The 17404-nt window shown below is 45.0% G+C and overlaps 1 protein-coding gene across 2 annotated transcripts in view; it reads right to left on the bottom strand.

The window, feature by feature from the left end:
- atad2b (ATPase family AAA domain containing 2B) overlaps positions 1 to 17404 on the bottom strand; it is a 135905-nt gene that overhangs the window by 75235 nt on the left and 43266 nt on the right. For both annotated transcript variants that reach the window (XM_080192212.1, XM_080192211.1), the window contains exons 6-7: positions 11043 to 11172; positions 2380 to 2493 (exon numbers count right to left, since the gene is read on the bottom strand). In XM_080192212.1, coding sequence (XP_080048338.1) covers positions 2380 to 2493; positions 11043 to 11172 — 244 coding nt within the window. The remainder of the gene's footprint in view (positions 1 to 2379; positions 2494 to 11042; positions 11173 to 17404) is intronic.

Below are 17404 nucleotides of genomic sequence, written 5' to 3'. Positions count from 1 at the left end.
CCCCAAATCCCTCAGTCTCTCCTCATAGGACCTCCCCTCCATACCAGGCAACATCCTGGTAAACCTCCTCTGCACCCTCTCCAAAGCCTCCACGTCCTTCCTGTAATGTGGGGACCAGAACTGCACACAGTACTCCAAGTGCGGCCGCACCAGAGTTGTGTACAGTTGCAACATGACGCTGCGACTCCTAAATTCAATCCCCCTACCAATAAACGCCAAGACACCGTATGCCTTCTTAACAACCTTATCTACTTGATTCCCAACTTTCAGGGATCTATGTACACATACACCTAGATCCCTCTGCTCCTCCACACTATTCAAAGTCCTCCCGTTAGCCCTATACTCAACACATCTGTTACTCCTACCGAAATGAATTACCTCACACTTCTCTGCATTAAACTCCATCTGCCACCTCGCGGCCCAGCTCTGCAACCTGTCTAAGTCACCCTGCAAACTATGACACCCTTCCTCACAATCTACCACACCTCCGACTTTGGTGTCATCAGCAAACTTACTAATCCACCCAACTATACCCTCATCCAGATCATTAATAAAAATTACAAACAGCAGTGGCCCCAAAACAGATCCGAGGCACACCACTCGTAACCGAACTCCATGACGAATATTCACCATCAACCACCACCCTCTGTCTCCTATCTGCTAGCCAATTCCTGATCCAAGTACCTAGATTACCCCCAATCCCATACATCTGCATTTTCTGCAGAAGCCTACCATGGTGAACCTTATCAAATGCCTTACTAAAATCCATATATACCACGTCAACTGCCTTACCCCTATCCACCTCTTTGGTCACATTCTCAAAGAACTCAATAAGGTTAGTAAGGCACGACCTACCTGCTACAAAACCATGCTGACTGTCTCTAATCAATTCATTACTCTCCAAATAACTATAAATCCTATCCCTAATAATTCTTTCTAAAACCTTGCCCACAACAGAAGTAAGACTCACCGGTCTATAATTCCCAGAGAAGTCTCTGTTCCCCTTCTTAAACAATGGGACAACATTCGCTGTCCTCCAATCTTCCGGTACTATACCAGAGACCAACGATGACCTGAAGATCAGAGCCAGAGGCTCTGCAATCACCTCTCTAGCCTCCCAGAGAATCCTAGGGTAAATCCCGTCCGGACCAGGGGACTTATCTATTTTCAAGCCCTCTAGAATATCCAGCACATCCCCGGTATCAACTGCAATACTTTCTATTTTACACCCCTGCACCCCAGTGTCCTCCTCAGCTACATTCATGTCCCCCTTCGTGAACACCGAAGAGAAATATTGGTTCAATGCCTCTCCAATCTCTTCCGGTTCCACACACAACTTCCCTCTACTGTCTGTAACTGGCCCTAATCTTGCCCTAACCAACCTTCTGTTCTTGACATACCTATAGAACGCCTTAGGATTCTCCTTAATCCTATCAGCCAAAGTCATCTCATGTCCTCTTTTAGCCCTTCTTAACTCCCTCTTCAACTCCCTCCTAGCCAATCTAAAGCTTTCTAATGCACTACCTGAGCCCTCAAGCCTCATCCGAACATAAGCCTCCTTTTTCTTCCTAACCAACGAATCAACTTTTTTAGTACACCACGGTTCCCTAGCCCTACCAAATCCTCCTTGCCTGACAGGGACATACCTATCACAGACCCGCAGTAGCTGCTCCTTGAAAAAATTCCACATTTCGGACATTCCCAGTCCCTGTAATCTCCTAGTCCAACCTATGCTTCCTAATTCTCTCCTAATAGCCTCATAATTACCCTTCCCCCAGCTAAAACTACTGACCCGAGGTTCATGCCTATCCCTTTCCATCACTAAGGTGAACGTAACCGAATTGTGGTCACTATCACCGAAATGCACACCAACTTCCAAGTCTAGCACCTGGTCTGGCTCATTACCCAGCACCAAATCCAATATAGCCTCACCTCTAGTTGGCCTATCTACATACTGAGTCAAAAAACCTTCCTGCACACTTTGAACAAAAACTGACCCCTCTAACGAGCTAGAGCTATAGCAATTCCAATCAATATTGGTAAAGTTAAAGTCCCCCATGACAATTACCCTATTACTTTCACTCCTAACCAGGATCGTCTCCGCAATCCTTTCCTCAACCTCTCTAGAACTTTTTGGAGGTCTATAAAAGACTCCCAGCAGGGTGACCTCTCCTCTCCTATTTCTAATCTCCGCCCATACTACCTCAACAGACAAGACCTCATCAAACTTCCTCTCTGACACTGTGATACTGTATACATCACGGAAATTAGAGCATGTCAAAGCAGATATATAGGATGCTGTAAATAAACAATTAATGTAAATCTATGCCTGTGAGCATTGTTCGTATCTCACAAAAAAAAACTTTTTGCTATGTATACCAATTGGAGGGGCTTGGTATCTTTGTACAGCCTTCCGTTGCCTCAGGTTGTATGGTCTGTCATTTTCTTCAGCCTCTTCAACTTCATCTCCATCCTCCTCCTCTTCCTGAGATTCTAATAAAACACAAAGAATAAAGATCAAAACCTATTTTGTTATTGGAAGTCTAAAATTGGATGTGTAATAATCATGCATTTTTAAATACAAACAGTTTTCTCTTAAAATAAAATCTGCATGCTAATTATCCATCAGGAAAGGCAATATGATTAGTTCAATAGCAGCTACTGCTTTAAGTTTTAGTAGCTTTTAAACAATTATTTACAGATATTGCTTCTTTGAATAATCTCTGACCAAAGATTGCTTTCCACTTTACTGTGATGGATTGAGAGAATAGTTTGTCATCTGCATATCTGTTTTATGTGCTTTGAACACAAACTGTTTTCTGTGGTCGAAGACGACGAAAAGAATTAAACATGTAATATGCTCGTGTTTATCCCCTCTTGATTAGATGGATATATCACTGGCAATTAAAGGAAACGAGAAACTGTAGCTGGACTGTTACACCTTCTGATGTATTGAATGTTTAGAGTTTAACCAGCAGAAACTGCAATCAAGGCTCATATAAGAATTTTGTTAGTTATAGGAGGCCCTATTTTACCATTTTGATTCTAAGTCTGGGCAGACTTGAAACTGGGAGCATTTCAGATTTGACTTTTAGACCAGTTCTCAGGTGCCCCCATACACACTCTGCCTGCAAAAAATCAGCAAGTCCGAATTGCGCTGCATAAGCCTGTGGATGGGGCTTAATGCACTCAAAATGCTGAAGCTCTGATCGGCGCCTCCAAATGTGCACGTTCACCAAACAAAAATGATAGAATAACGCTCCCCTGCCACATCCCTCCTGGGTCAGATAATGCCTCCCCTGGCCTCCACAGACATTGCCCCACCCCACAACATTCTGACCCCATTATCCCCCCCTCACCCCCAACACCCAGACCGATCGCCAGTCCCTCCACTCTCCTCCCCACTGATCTCAGGCAGGGTGGCAGCAGACACCCCTCCACCTCACACTCAGGCAGAATGGCAGCAGACTCCCCCTTCTCCCCTCCCATCTCAGGCAGAGTGATCCCCTCACTCCGGATCCTCCTGCACAAGGCCCTCATCTCCTCTGGACTCCAATGGCTGTGTGACACCTCCCTCTTTCTCCCCTGTCCCCAGTCATTGAGGCACTGATTTACTCTCCCCACACCCCCAAACAAATCAGCACACCTCCAAGTGCTCACTTGCCTTCCTTCACTTGCTTGCTAACAAGCAAACTGCATGTAGCTAACTCTGCCAAACTGCCTGCAGCTTATCAGCCCTAATGAGGGGCAGCTCTATTAAAAACTCAAGACAGGCAGGCAGGCATTCCTGCACAAAACATGCGCACGACCAGACCCCCGATTCATTGAGGGTGACCTCGGGAGGCTGCTGGATGCAGTAGAGGCGAGGTGGGACATCCTCTTCCACCCCAAGGAGGATGCAGACCCGGGGGGCTGATGGAAATGTGGCCTGGGAGGAAGTGATCGCCTCGGTTACTGCCAGGGCACTGGCCCCCTGAACTGGGAAGCAGTGCTGGAAAAAAAGTCAATGACCTCACCCGTGCAGCAAGGGTGAGTGCTGAACCCCATCTTGCATCTCCCCCCAGATCCTCCCATCCCCAGCATCCTGCATGCTTCCAGCTTCTGTCCCCAAGCACTTCCTTCCTATCCCCCCCAAGAGCCCCACTGCACTTGCCCTTTAACGGCCATCACCTGATACTCTGCAGGAGTCATGCCATCATTTCTTTCATGGCCCCTTCTGTCTCCCCAGGAGAAGACCGACCATAACCCCTGTGAGAGGGCAAAGACAGGTTGTGGTGAGCCAGACCTCTGGGTCCTCACCCCCTTCGAGCAGCGGCGCCGGAGCTCTCAAGAAAAGGGGAGATGTGGGCTGTCAGCATCAACACGGTTGGGTTGTCTGTCATTCCTCCAAACAACTTGAGGCAACTTTGCGGGGGCACACATTTCGGGTGCAAGGAGCAAGGTTTATAGACGTACAAGGCATGTTTATTTGCACAGAGAGGGTAATGTGTGCCTGGAACTTGCTGCCGGGGAGGTCCCAGACTCAGATATGATAATGACCTTTAAGGGGCATCTTTACAGCTATGTGAATGGGATGGGGATAGAGGCAGATGGTCTCTGGAAGGGTACGGAATTACAAATCGAACAGACAGCCAGGTTGCTACAGACTTGGAGGGCTGAAGAACTGTTCCTGATATGTAATTTTCTTGGTGCTCTGTTCTATGTTCAATGGAGAAATGTGAATCATGTGTTTGACATCTTGGATTCCACTCCCTCCCTTGCACTTAACCTTGTGTCCTGTGTTGCAGGACACATTTGGACCGGGGCCTTCTGGATTCTGGGCCCCTGCTTCAGCTCCCGCCTATTCTGTTCCAGACAGCCTGGATGTGTCCTCAGAGGATATGCGTGAAGGGGCTTCCAAGGATTGTGCCGTTTTGCCATCAGCTGTCACGTCAACTCACCGTCCCAGAAACTGACACATCAGTGGGTCCAGAGGCTTCTGGGTCACTCTCTGGTGAGCATGGCACATCTGACAATGTAGATCGGGTGGAGAAGGGAATGTCCGAGGCCTCTGGCATGCGTGGGCGAGGGTCAGCTGGCCCCAGGCTACACGCTGGGTTTTTGAGATCACTTCGCCCTCAGCTGCTGGAGATGCAGCAACAGAGCTAGGGAATGCAGGAGGGGTTGATGGCCACATTAGACCAACTGCGAGGAGTCCCAAAGCTTTCAGGGGGATCAGTTATTGCCTATCTTGCGTTCTTCCCAGCCCACACTGCAAGGGTGGCATCTGCATGGAAAGCTCGGGACAAGGGATCCTCACCATAAGTGAGGGGCTCCAAGCGATGGCTGAGTCACAGCAGGCCACAGCAGAATCCCAGAAGGCCACAGCATTCTTGAGGTTCTGCGGCCCATGGCTGAGAGGCTCAAGAGCTTGAGGAAACAAGTGGGACAACTCTGAGACACTGCAGACTACGGCAGCAGCCTTGAGAATGTGGCCAGTCGCAGAGGATCACGGCTGAAAGGTTGCAGAGCGTGGCCCAGTCTCAGGGCACTTGCTGCGGCCACTGAGGGGTGGCCCCATCTCAAGTGGCCATTGCAGAGGGCTCCATCACCATGGGTAGGACGCAGGTGGCCCTCCAGGACTGGGAGTGCCAGGTGATGCCAGAGCTTCTGGAATTTACTGTGTTTGTACAGTCTCATGGAGCGACCGAGGGGCCCACATGAACTCCAAGAGAGGAGGAACAGCTCGAGCCCATGCCAGGGCCTTCCAGCCAGGAGACTGTGGCTGTGGCTACATCTTCTGACTGTCCCTTTCCTGACACTGGAGAATCTCAGGGGCAGTAGATGAAGAGAGGATCATGGAAACATCCCAGACACCTGGAAGCAGGTCAGCGCCCTCAAGATCCAGGGCCTCCAGAGGATGCCTGTCATGCGCATTACAGACAATGGGGTGAGGTAGACAGCTGGCCCCCTCCACCTCTGATGTACATTCTGGGGAGTCACTGAGACGTATTGGTAGGCCAGTAAGGTGAGGAAGTTGTAGTTGTACTGAGTTGGCACAGGTGAAGGGCTGCACTAGTTAGAAAGACATTTAAGCACCTTAACATTTTTATATTAGAACATCTTATTTAAACACCTTTATTGCAACTAAATGTTTTGTTCAACACCCATCTGTGACTAATTTGTCTTAGATTTGTCTCAAATAAAAATCCTCTTTCATTGATGAATGCCGGAGGGATGCTTCATGTTGATGTAAGTTTGAGAGGCCCCTCAATGCTGTGTCACTGAGAAAAGGAAGCCACTGGCTGCCCAGACCCCATATGCGATTCTCTCCCATACCCCACCTCATGGCCCTGTATGGGGGGTTCAGATCCCTTACCCACTACAAAGTGGTGTGCCCAGGTGCCAGCATGCCTGTGCTGCTCAGGTAGGAGTCACACTAGTTTGCACCAGGGCATCATAATGGTGCTTAGTGACTCGTCATCACCCTCCTGCCTACCAAAAAACTCATTAACACACAGTACCCAGGCCTAGCACCCTAGTGTGACAATGTTGCAGGATACGGAAGGAATTTTGGGGCGGCGGCGGCAGTGGCAGTGGCGGCGATGGAACACAGACACAAACTCCAAGTGAGTGAACTGCCTAGTGATCAGAGCCTCCCTTGTCGCCCTCACATGTCTCATTTGGGCTGCCAGCCCTCTGGTGCCTGGTTGGTGTTCCTTGGCATGCTGTTCCTCATCTTCCTTCTGCTTTTGCTGGTCATTCACCCCAGTGACATCCAACTGGTCAGCGTCCATGTATTACTCCTCCAATAAGTCACCTCTCTGGAGAGGGACTGTGCAAAGCATAGCACACAACCACTATGCAGAAAGAGATCACTGGGCTGTATTGGAGGGCACCAGAATTGCATTCTGAGCAGCTCAATGCCCCCTCCACTATCACATGAGTGGCTACATGGGCCTCATTATAGCGGGTCTCTGCCTCAGTCACAGGCTTCCGCACAGGTGTCATCAGCTATGTCCAAAGCTGGTAACCCATATCATCCATGAGCCACCCCACAGTCTAGGCTCCTCCTCAAATGGCTGCAGGATGTCCAAGCTCCTGACAATGAAGCTGTCGTCCACGCTATCTGGATGTCTGGTGCAGATGTGCACGATGGTCATATTATGGTCGCACACTAGTTGAATGTTCAAGGAGTGAAACCCCTTTCTGTTGATGAATCTCCGCTGATTCTGTAGTGGGGATCTTGAGGGTTATGTGTGCAGTCGATGGCCCCCTATACATCAGGCATCCTCTCAATGGCTGCAAATCCTGCAGCCCATGCTTCCTGATGGACCTGGTCCAGGTTAAATTTAACGTACTGCCCAGCTCAGGCATACCAGACTTCTGTGACCTGCTTGACACAGGTGTGTGGGGCTGATTGGAAGGTACCACAGACAACTCCACTAGCAGTCTGGAAGGAGCCAATCACATAAAAATTCAGAGCGGCCGTCAATTTGACAACCACTGAGTGGGTGCCTTCCCCACCCCGCCTTTAGATGCCAGATCCTGCAACAGGTTGCACAGGTATCTCACAGTCTCCTTTCGGGGGTGGAGATGTCGGCGACACACATTATCTAACATCTGTTCAAATGACACTTGTGCATGGAACTGCCCAGGTCTCTACTCCCTCCTTCTCCTGTACCCTTCCTCTGGGTGAATGGCGGTCACCTCCTGCCTCTGGTGGTCATCTCCCTCTACTCCTGCAAGTGATAGGGCCTGGGCCTTCAGTGCCCACAATTCTCCCTACAGCTCCTCCTCCTCAGCTCCAGCAGCAACGAAAAGAACAGCAAGATCGATCGGTTGCATCGCAAAAGCCACCTCGTCACTCTGAAGGGGGGAATGGAGAGGAACACATGTAGAAGTTAAAGGAATACTGCTTGCTCCTAGCACATCAACAGTCACTGTCCATACCCCCTAACTCCCCCAGTCACATGCTCCCCACAATCACAGCCCCCACTCAAATCCCCCAGCCACAAACTCCCCCCGCATTGCTCCAGCCACATGCTCCCCCCAATTCGCCCAGCCATTTGCTCCCTACAATCTCAGACTCCCCAATTCCCCCAGCCATGTGCTCCCCACAATCACAGCCCTCCTCCCCCACCAATTCCCCAAGCCACATGCCCCCACAATCACAGCTCCTTGCAAAGCTGAGAGGCTGCAGCAGTGCAATTTGCAAGGGTTTTTGCACATCCTTCAGCTCGGAAGTGAGCCAAGTGTGCTCGGACCCAACAGCACCGGAAGACCTGAGGTCAGTGCTGAGACCCAGGTCTGCGCTGCAAATGGGAGACTTTGCAAATCAACAGCCCCCCCACCCCCCACACACTCGCAGAGCCGCCACCGACCCGAGACAGAAAATGGTTGCAACGAGAGGACACCAACGAGCAGCAGAGACCCATCGGACACTATGCACTTACCTCCTCACTAATCCCTGCTGATGGAGTGCCTGAATCGCACTTCTATGGAGCATGTCTGTCTTGTGCTGATTCAGGATTGGAGAATGCAGTGGCAAAGGGGGAAGTGCTGGTAAAGTTGGGCATGCAGCCAATTAATTCAACTTAAATGCATTTAAATGGCCGTCGTGCCTGGGCACAGTCCCGATCGCTTCCATTTTTGGGCTTTGGTAAAGGGGGAACCGGCGTGGAGGTGGGCGCGGATCGCGCTACTCACCTCACACCCGCCTACCAAATTTTCGCGCTCAAAAATGGGCACAGCCTGATAGTAAAAGCAGGCCCAGAGAGTTCAGAAGATTCAGTTTACGTTAGATTGCCAAAAATAACTTTTTAAGTAATCAAATTATTCTGCTTATACACAATAAACTGATGCAATATACAGATCTGACCAGGACATTATACAGATTAATCACAGGTTCTTCTGTCATATTCTATTGCTTTGGGTATGTAGATAACATTAATTGACCAATTGCAGTTCTGAACTGACTAGCCATGCTGAACATCAAATCTATTATACCTTTTGTCTGAGCTTCATGTTTGGGGTTTGCAACCATACATTGAACATTTATGTCTCCTTTTTTTTTCCCACCTTAACTTGTCTGCATTAAACTTCATCCACACTTGTTGTACACATCTACACAGTCACATACCATGCAAAACTTATTCTGTAATTTCTGAGCAGTCTTCTCCAATTTCAGTGGCACTTCTTGATTACCATCTATAAATTTGGCCACATTACATTATGTGGCGAGTTTACTCATGTGTTTTCATGACTACTCTTGAGCATAATGTCTCCACCACTATGTCATTGATTGCGGAAACTGTATGATAGATTATGAGCAGTAATTTATTTTTAGCAGTACTTGAACAGAAAAAGGCTTCACTTTTCAGAAGTCTTTGGATTATGAGGCCAAAATATATAGCACATAAAATTTATGGAATTTCAAAACAAAAGTCTATTCTGTAAGTCAGAACATAAAACAGAACTTTACTACATTTAAACTAACAAATAGCAAATGAAGTAGCTTATTGGCTGGGAATTGTCAGATGTGCAGGTGCTATCTTCTTCGAGTAATGTTTCTGCAGTATTTCATTGGAAATCTTAGTAATTAACTAGTACATATTTGGTGCACAGATTACAAGCAACAAAATAAAGGTGAAAACTGAGGGAAGTATTAATGTAATAATGCAATGTGGAGTTTCCACATTATCTATACAATATTACTTACTAAAGCCACATTCACAACATTTCCACTGGCTTTAGCAGTAATAATTAATTCCAGACACATGACTATTGACACTGAACGATACATGTAAAAGATACCATAGGAACCAATATTCACAACATTATGTCACGAACAAGTAGATAAAAGCTGATGACATACTTTGCTTTAATATGATCAAATACATGACGAAGAATTATCCAGACCTGCGCAGGAGGCCTGGGAGACATAAGCAGAGGTCACGTATAGATCTTCCCACTGGGCGCCACAGCCTTCGCACGCCACCAGATTCCGAGCATCGGAGAAATCGGCACAGAGCTGAATAAATTATATAAATGAGCATTTCCACCCCCCCACCCCCCGGCCACAAGTGTTTCACTCCAGTGGCATCCATAACTGGAGGTCAGGGCAACTTGGTGGTGGTGATGGTGGTGGTGGGGGGGGCGGCCTGGGCATTGCCTGCTTAGGAGTGCCAACCTGGCTCCCTGGCACTAGCGTGTGTATGTGTTGCATGGCCAGTGATGCGGGCCAATCAAAAGACTGGCAGTGCAAGGCTACTGCTCATGCACCGATCTCAATGCTAACAGATTGGCGCATGCGAAAAGGCCTGCTCAGCGCTATGTTGCCAGCCTCTTCAGCGTCAATAGGTCTTACCCCCCGCTTTTCATCACAAGACTCTCTGCAGTGCACAGAGTGTGGGAGATTCATTTTGAAAGTCGCGCTGAAAAACAAACAGCAGGATTTATTCTAATTTTTATTGTGAATTCGGCTCTTCGAATTTTTTTGGGAGAATTCTACCCTAGATGGTCAAAGATGTGTAGGATAGGTGAATTAGTCATGGTGAATGCAAAAGGTTACGGGGATAGGACAGGGGACTGGGCCTGGACAAGATGCTCTTTTGGAGAGTTGGTGCAGACTCGGTAAGCCAAATGGCCTTCTTCTGCACTGTAGGAATTCTATGATCAGCTCTGTCCTTTCTTCACAGGTACTATCAGACCTGCTGATACTTTCCAGCGTTTTCTGTTTTTGATCAAACAGAGGTTTGATATCCACTTATATCATTTCTGGACTCTGGATCTCAGCTGCATCACTTCAAAGTGAACTCAAGAGGAGCAACAACTTCATTTTTCCTACTGGGCCCATGGGAAAATCTGTGCATCATATCCTCTCACCACTTTTGAACACCTGAATGGCAATCTCACCAGGGCACAAAATGGGAAAGAGAGAAAGGAGTAATGTTCCCAAGAATGAAAATCTATTCCTTTTGCCCATCATTAACGGTTAAGACGACAGGTCCAGCAAATTAAAAACAAAGAAAACTTCAGTCAATGAAAGATATATTCTGTACCTTCACTTCCTTCTTCTTCCTCCTCTTCCTCTCCTTCACTAGCTTCTTCAACATGGATAGGCATTCCATACATATTTCTTCTTAATGGTTTCCTTTTCCTCTTCACACGGGAATACATATCCATATTTTCCTACGATTAAGTTATAGGTATCTTTTCAAATTAAACAATATTATACAAGAACATGCAACATAGATGTTTGCATGTTAATATTTTCATTATTATTTAAAGTTCTTTAGACTTCCAATAACCAGGGTCAAGTGGAAATACTCATCTGCTGGAATAACCAAGCAATGTTGTTAAATCATATTAACCTAAATTAGGCAGGTCAAAGAAATCCTTAATCATAAGTTCTGACCAGAATGCCCAGACTAACCTCAAAATAGCCACTTATAATGCTGCAGATTGAATTGACTGTGGGCATGCATTAAAGATCCCAACTGGCAAATAGAAACTTATGAAATGGGGAATCCTAGTGTAAAAGTCTGAGGTTCCAGGTCATATTTAAGATCAAAGAACACAAGTAAAACGTTTAAGAAAAAGACATGTTAAGTTATTACATGAAACTGCAGGCAAACTACATACAAGATGTGACTTGTTCAGAATGAAGCAATGGTCTAAGCCAATAACAAATATGTTCTTTTAATCTTTCCATGGTACTGCAGCTTTTGCATACACGTGACCAAATATCACAGCACTGTAATATGAGTATCAGCAAGCATAAAATTATGATTCAATTCAAGAAGTTAAACAAATCACCAGCTAAATAATCAAACAATGTTACTTTTACTTAATCTGGAATTGTTAGAAGTCTTCAGTCCTTCTTCATAACAGCTGCTCCACAGCAACTTGAAAATCCAAAACAGAAAGCTGGAGGCAATCAAATATTTTTCGGAACTATTACTTCTAAACCTTGTTACTGAAATCAAATCTAACATGTGAAAACTGCTTATGATTATATAGGTTGCTTGGGGGCAGGGAGTGGGTATGATGGTGCAGGAGAAAGAAGCAGCCAGGGAGACAACAGGGGTTTTCCCGCTGGTAATTATGGTAAAAACGGAAGGTGAGAGAACAGAACGTTCTTGCCTCAATGTATTGCCACTTTTAAATACCATGGAATGTATTTGCAATTCTGAAGTCACATCTTTTCTTCTCCATAGCACATGATCAACATACTTTTATAAATAATATATGGTACGGCAATGCTGACATTGCAACATGTGAAATCTGATGGTTTAAAGAACTTGTTAGATTAGTGTACTGATTGCCCAGGACGTGAAAGTCATAGGGGGCGATTCTCCCAGCCCACTGTGGTGGCGGGAGACTCAAGTGGAGACAGTATAGTAGGGTTCCAGCTGTCTGCCATGGCCCCCACATTCTCCAGCTGCCAGATTTTTGGTTCCATCAGCTCCATGCCAAAAATTGATGTGGAGCTGCATAAATTATTATAATGGGGAATTGAATGTGATTAGTGGGCCCAAGACTGAAATCTCCGGGCCTCCTAGAGTCCCCATCCCTAATTAAGAGTGCTTCACTCCAGAGGGGTTTAGGTTGGTTGAAAGGGGGGGAGATCAGGACTGCCGGGAGGGTGGGGGCAACCAGCGATCAGGAGGCTGGCAATGTGGGCTACAGCACATGCACCAATTTTGGTGCTGACAAGATTGGCACAAGTGCAATGGCCCACTCAGCGCTATGCTGCTAGCCCGCCCCTGGATTTTTCGTGTGATTCATGCTACAGCACTCTGCAATGCACAGAGCGTGGGAGGTTCATTTTGAAAATCTGGCAGAAAAAAAACCCAGCCGGATTAACTCCGATTTTTACACAAATTCAATACTTGGAATTTTTTTTGAGGAGAATCCCACCCATTAGGCGGAATTCTCCCAAAAAAAATTCTAAGTGACAAATTCACAAGAATGGAGTAATTCACTCTGTTTTTTTCAGTGGAAGTTCAGAGAAGAATCTTCCACACTGTGCACTGAAGAGGCCACCAGCATGAATATTATTAAAGATTAAGGGGTGGGGCCTACTCCATTGGAGAGGCTGAAATCAGCACGCTGAGCGGACGACTGTACATGTGCCAATCTGTCAGTACCGAGATCAGCGCGTGTGCATTTGCTCCACACTGATGACTGCCCAATTGCTGGCCAGCCCCACGACCCCCACATCACCAGCCCACCACCTCCAACCATTCCTGGGCCCAGGGCCTAATCTCACCCCTCCTGGCCTACCCTGATCTCATGGGGGCACAGGTTGCCATTGCCAGGATGCCAATGCCCAGGGGATACCCTCCAACGCCCGATCCTGGTGGGCCCTAATTGCCCCTGAGTTCACTCCAGCAGGGCAGGACAGCTAATTCCACATTAGTGGTGAGCTATTCTACTGGAGTGAACCACTCTGGTCAGAGGGGGAGGGAGGAATGCTAGTAGGCCCAGCCCAATAATCATATTTAAAATCTATGCAAATGATCATTTAAATGGTCTTTGTGCCTCCCCACCCATTGCCAATGCAGATCTGGCAACACTGGAAATCCAGTGCTGCGAGATGCTAGTGGAACGCGAATGCACATGTGAACCCCATGATTCGGCTAACGCGCAAATCTCCTGGCCTGCTACACTAAAACATTAGCGCAGCGGGATGGGAGAATTGCACCATTATGTTTGCATTCTGACAAGTTTTGTCCAGCTGATGTGCTTTGTTTCTAAAGTTTTGCTACTTTTGAGCTGTGTAAATAAGTCTTTCAAAGCAAAGATTTATAACAATTCCTATGATCAATCATAAAAATTCACTTGTGCAATTTAGTTTCCATTCAATGGTGATTATATTCAAACGACAGGGTAAGAAAATTGATGGTGCAATGCAGAACAATGAACACTTTAGAAGTCAACCTAATAAGTTTTTACAATTACATTTTCAAGTACTTTCTTCATAAACTATTGATTTTTTTTGTAATTAGTTTAATGCATTATACATAATGGATAGACTAGATGCAACTTAAGGGCACCAAATCAATATTTAGAAACGAATATTAGTTACGTGTTTAAAAATTTGTGTAAACTAAAAAGAAACATTGATTTTATCTCAAATACACTGCATTCACCGCCGAGCCATATAAAATGGCACAGTTCCAGATTTGACTCCTAGTCTCTGCTCAGTGTCAGCAACTATTGGGTCACAAGTCAATATAGCTGAATCCAATTATGCCATCAAGCAACATGTTGTTTTCAGCAGGGATCTGACTATTTTGGATTTTCTTTCTTCCCTCGCTAATCCACAAATATGTAAATTAATTGTAATCCTTGTGTCCCTGATTGAGATCAACTAAGTCCAAAGAAACAAAGGATCAAATCTTTCACTCCTGTTTTACACAATGTAATATCCCATCAACCTGCATATTTAACAGTGAAGTCTCAGGAATGATACTAAAAAAACTTCAAATGTATTCAGTGATAATGTTGTTGATAAAATGATATGAAAATCAGAGTTGAGGTAAACAATTGTGTTAAGAATGTGTGAAGCAGCAATACTGAGAACAAAAATGCAGACGTAAAATGTTTATAGAACATTATCAGTTGTTTTGATACAGAGTGTGAGATTAATTTGCAAATTGAGTAATTATTTTCAAGAAAAGGGCATGTTAAATTAATACATGAAACTGCAAGCAAACAAGTTATGAGATATATTACTTTTTTCAGAATGAAGCAACAGTCCAAGCCAATCGCAAGTATTTTCTTTTAATCTTTCCATGGTACAGCTTTTGTGTACACATGACCAAATATCACAGCACTGTAAGATCCGAGTAACTGTGGAGTATCAGCAAGCACCTATTACATGAATATTTTTCTAATGTATCCCTTTTCAAAAGAAAGTGCCTAAACAAAGAATCTACTTCAAGATCTGGAACATTTAAATGGATCTCCAAATTTCAATAAAGTCAGATATGTGTAAATTGGCCAAATGTAGATTCATTTTAGGTAGATTACTGTAAGGAAAAGAAAAGCTGTTAACTATCAACAGTTACAAGTTAACTTTCCTTCACCGTCCTTAAAAACATCTTTCATCCAATCAAGAACCTTGATGTAAACACACAAATATGTTTGCAACTTGTTGAGTTGACTCAGTTGCAGGATAAACAAGATTGTAGGATAAACAGAAAAGGAACCCTATAATTATTTTCAACAGCCTTCAGAATCCATCAGCAGTAGGATAATGAAACCAGTTCAGAGACACCCAAAAGCGTAGCAACATACTTTTCAATTAGAAGCAAAGCACTGCGGATGCTGGAAATCTGAAATAAAAACAGAAAATGCTGGATGAACTCAGCAGGTCTGACAGCCACTGTGGAGAGAGAAACACAGTTAACTGTTCTAATCAGATCAAAGGCAGGGGTGGGGGAAGGGTCCCACCTGTTTGTTTGGGTGCACTTAGTTTTATGATTCTCTGGCACTCTATGCCCAGAGAGATTCATGCTGGTGTGTGGGGGAGCAGTGTATCATCCAGCTGGAGCGGCCAGAATCAGCAATGTTGAGGGGCATTGCACATGCATTGATCTTGTCAATGGGGAGATTAGCACATGCACACACCATTCCCCCCACCCCAAATCACCAGCCCCACATGGCCAACCCCAATTCCACTCCCCCCCCACCCAACGACCTCCCACAATGGCCAGCCCCGATTACCCCCTACCCTCCCACTCCTCTCGATCCCTAATGCAGAATTCTCAGCGGATCCTCCTCTCCTCACCACCATTCTGGGCTTACTAATAATATGGAAATAAGCACTTCTGTATTGTAATCAGCCTCACACCAGTTTCCGGTGTAACGCAGATTGTGTCAAAAAACATGGATCGGGAGACTTGCAGTTGGCTGGGCACTGATCGTGTCCTGCTACAGGTCCCCCCCAGCTGATGTTTCCCAGTCTGCTGCGCTACTCAAGCTGCGCAGCAGACCAGCAGAATCATCCTCACAGCCTTGAAACATTAACTGTGTTTCTCTCTCCATAGATGCCACCAAACCTGTTGAGTTTTTCCTGCATGTTCTGTTTTTATTACTTTTCAATTATTTGCTTATTATGTTTAAATAAGATTGGTAGAAAATCTTGGGCACAAATATTGGAGAAGAATCAGCAAAGTGAAGAGCCGAGTGAAATCTGTAAATTTTGTGATAGTAGTTCATGTGGTAAGTAGTCATCAATTGGAATTTAGCTTAGTGTTTTAGCTTAAAGCACTACAAAACAGTTCATATAAAGTGCAGGTCAATGGCAGTAGCAGACAATCAGATGTAAATAACTACTTGATGAAGTGGTAATTGCTGTGAGCCAGAAGTTAATTAAACATTTGTAACCTATGTGACTCAACTCTCAAGATTTTTATAAGTGAAATTAGGCAGGAGTAGTATAAAGGGGTATCCACCATTATTAAATGAAGCTTCAGCCTAAGCTTTTGATGTGATCTACGTGGCCAAGTGACACCTACTTCACAGGACAATACAGCAATTGGGAGTAAATTGTTTTAACTTTCAATTCTTTTTGGATATACCTAATGTTACATAGTCAAATCAAAATTGTAGGATAGTAGAATTTTAAAATATACACAATACAAATAATGCTGAATTGCCAGAGCACATTTTTGATGTTGGACTATGCAAGAAAAAGCAGTCACGCTAACAATTCAAAATGCAGTCCTAAGAATTCATTTTTCTCAAGACACCATCTAACAAGCTCTTTGTAAAATATAATGATCAAAAATGACATGTTCTATATGTTATTTACTTAAGATACAGCCCTAGTTACTGTCTATCATAATTCAGAAATCATAGAATAGAGACCAATACTTAAAGCAGACAATGGAGAAAGAGTGAGAATATTTTCGAAGTATTGCTGTTTCAGACAAAAAAGACTCCTTAAATCTAAATGTAATATCTCCTCCATAACAAGGATGTGCCATTTCATCAGAACTGTATACTAGCGTAAAGCTACTGATGTGAGTTAAGTATATTATAGTTAAAGTCATAGAGGTTTACAGCATGGAAACAGCCCTTTGGCCCAACTTGTCTATGCCGCCCATTTTTTTTAAAACCTGTAAGCTAATCCCAATTGCCCACATTTGGCCCATATCCCTCTATATCCATCTTACCCATGTAATTATCTAAATGCTTTTTAAAAGACAAAATTGTACCTACCTCTACTATTACCTCTGGCAGCTTGTTCCAGACACTCACCACCATTTGTGTGAAAAAATTGCTCCTCTGGACACTTTTGCATCTCTCCCCTCTCACCTTAAACCTTGAGGGCATAGGTTTAGACTCCCCTACCTTTGGGAAAAGGTATTGACTATCAAGCTGATCATTATTTTTATAGGCCTCTATG

Source organism: Carcharhinus amblyrhynchos, chromosome 7 (assembly GCF_965287045.1).
Source record: "Carcharhinus amblyrhynchos chromosome 7, sCarAmb.v2.hapA, whole genome shotgun sequence".
NCBI classification, from domain to species: Eukaryota; Metazoa; Chordata; class Chondrichthyes; order Carcharhiniformes; family Carcharhinidae; genus Carcharhinus; species Carcharhinus amblyrhynchos.
This window is presented reverse-complemented; position numbering and strand designations above follow the sequence as displayed.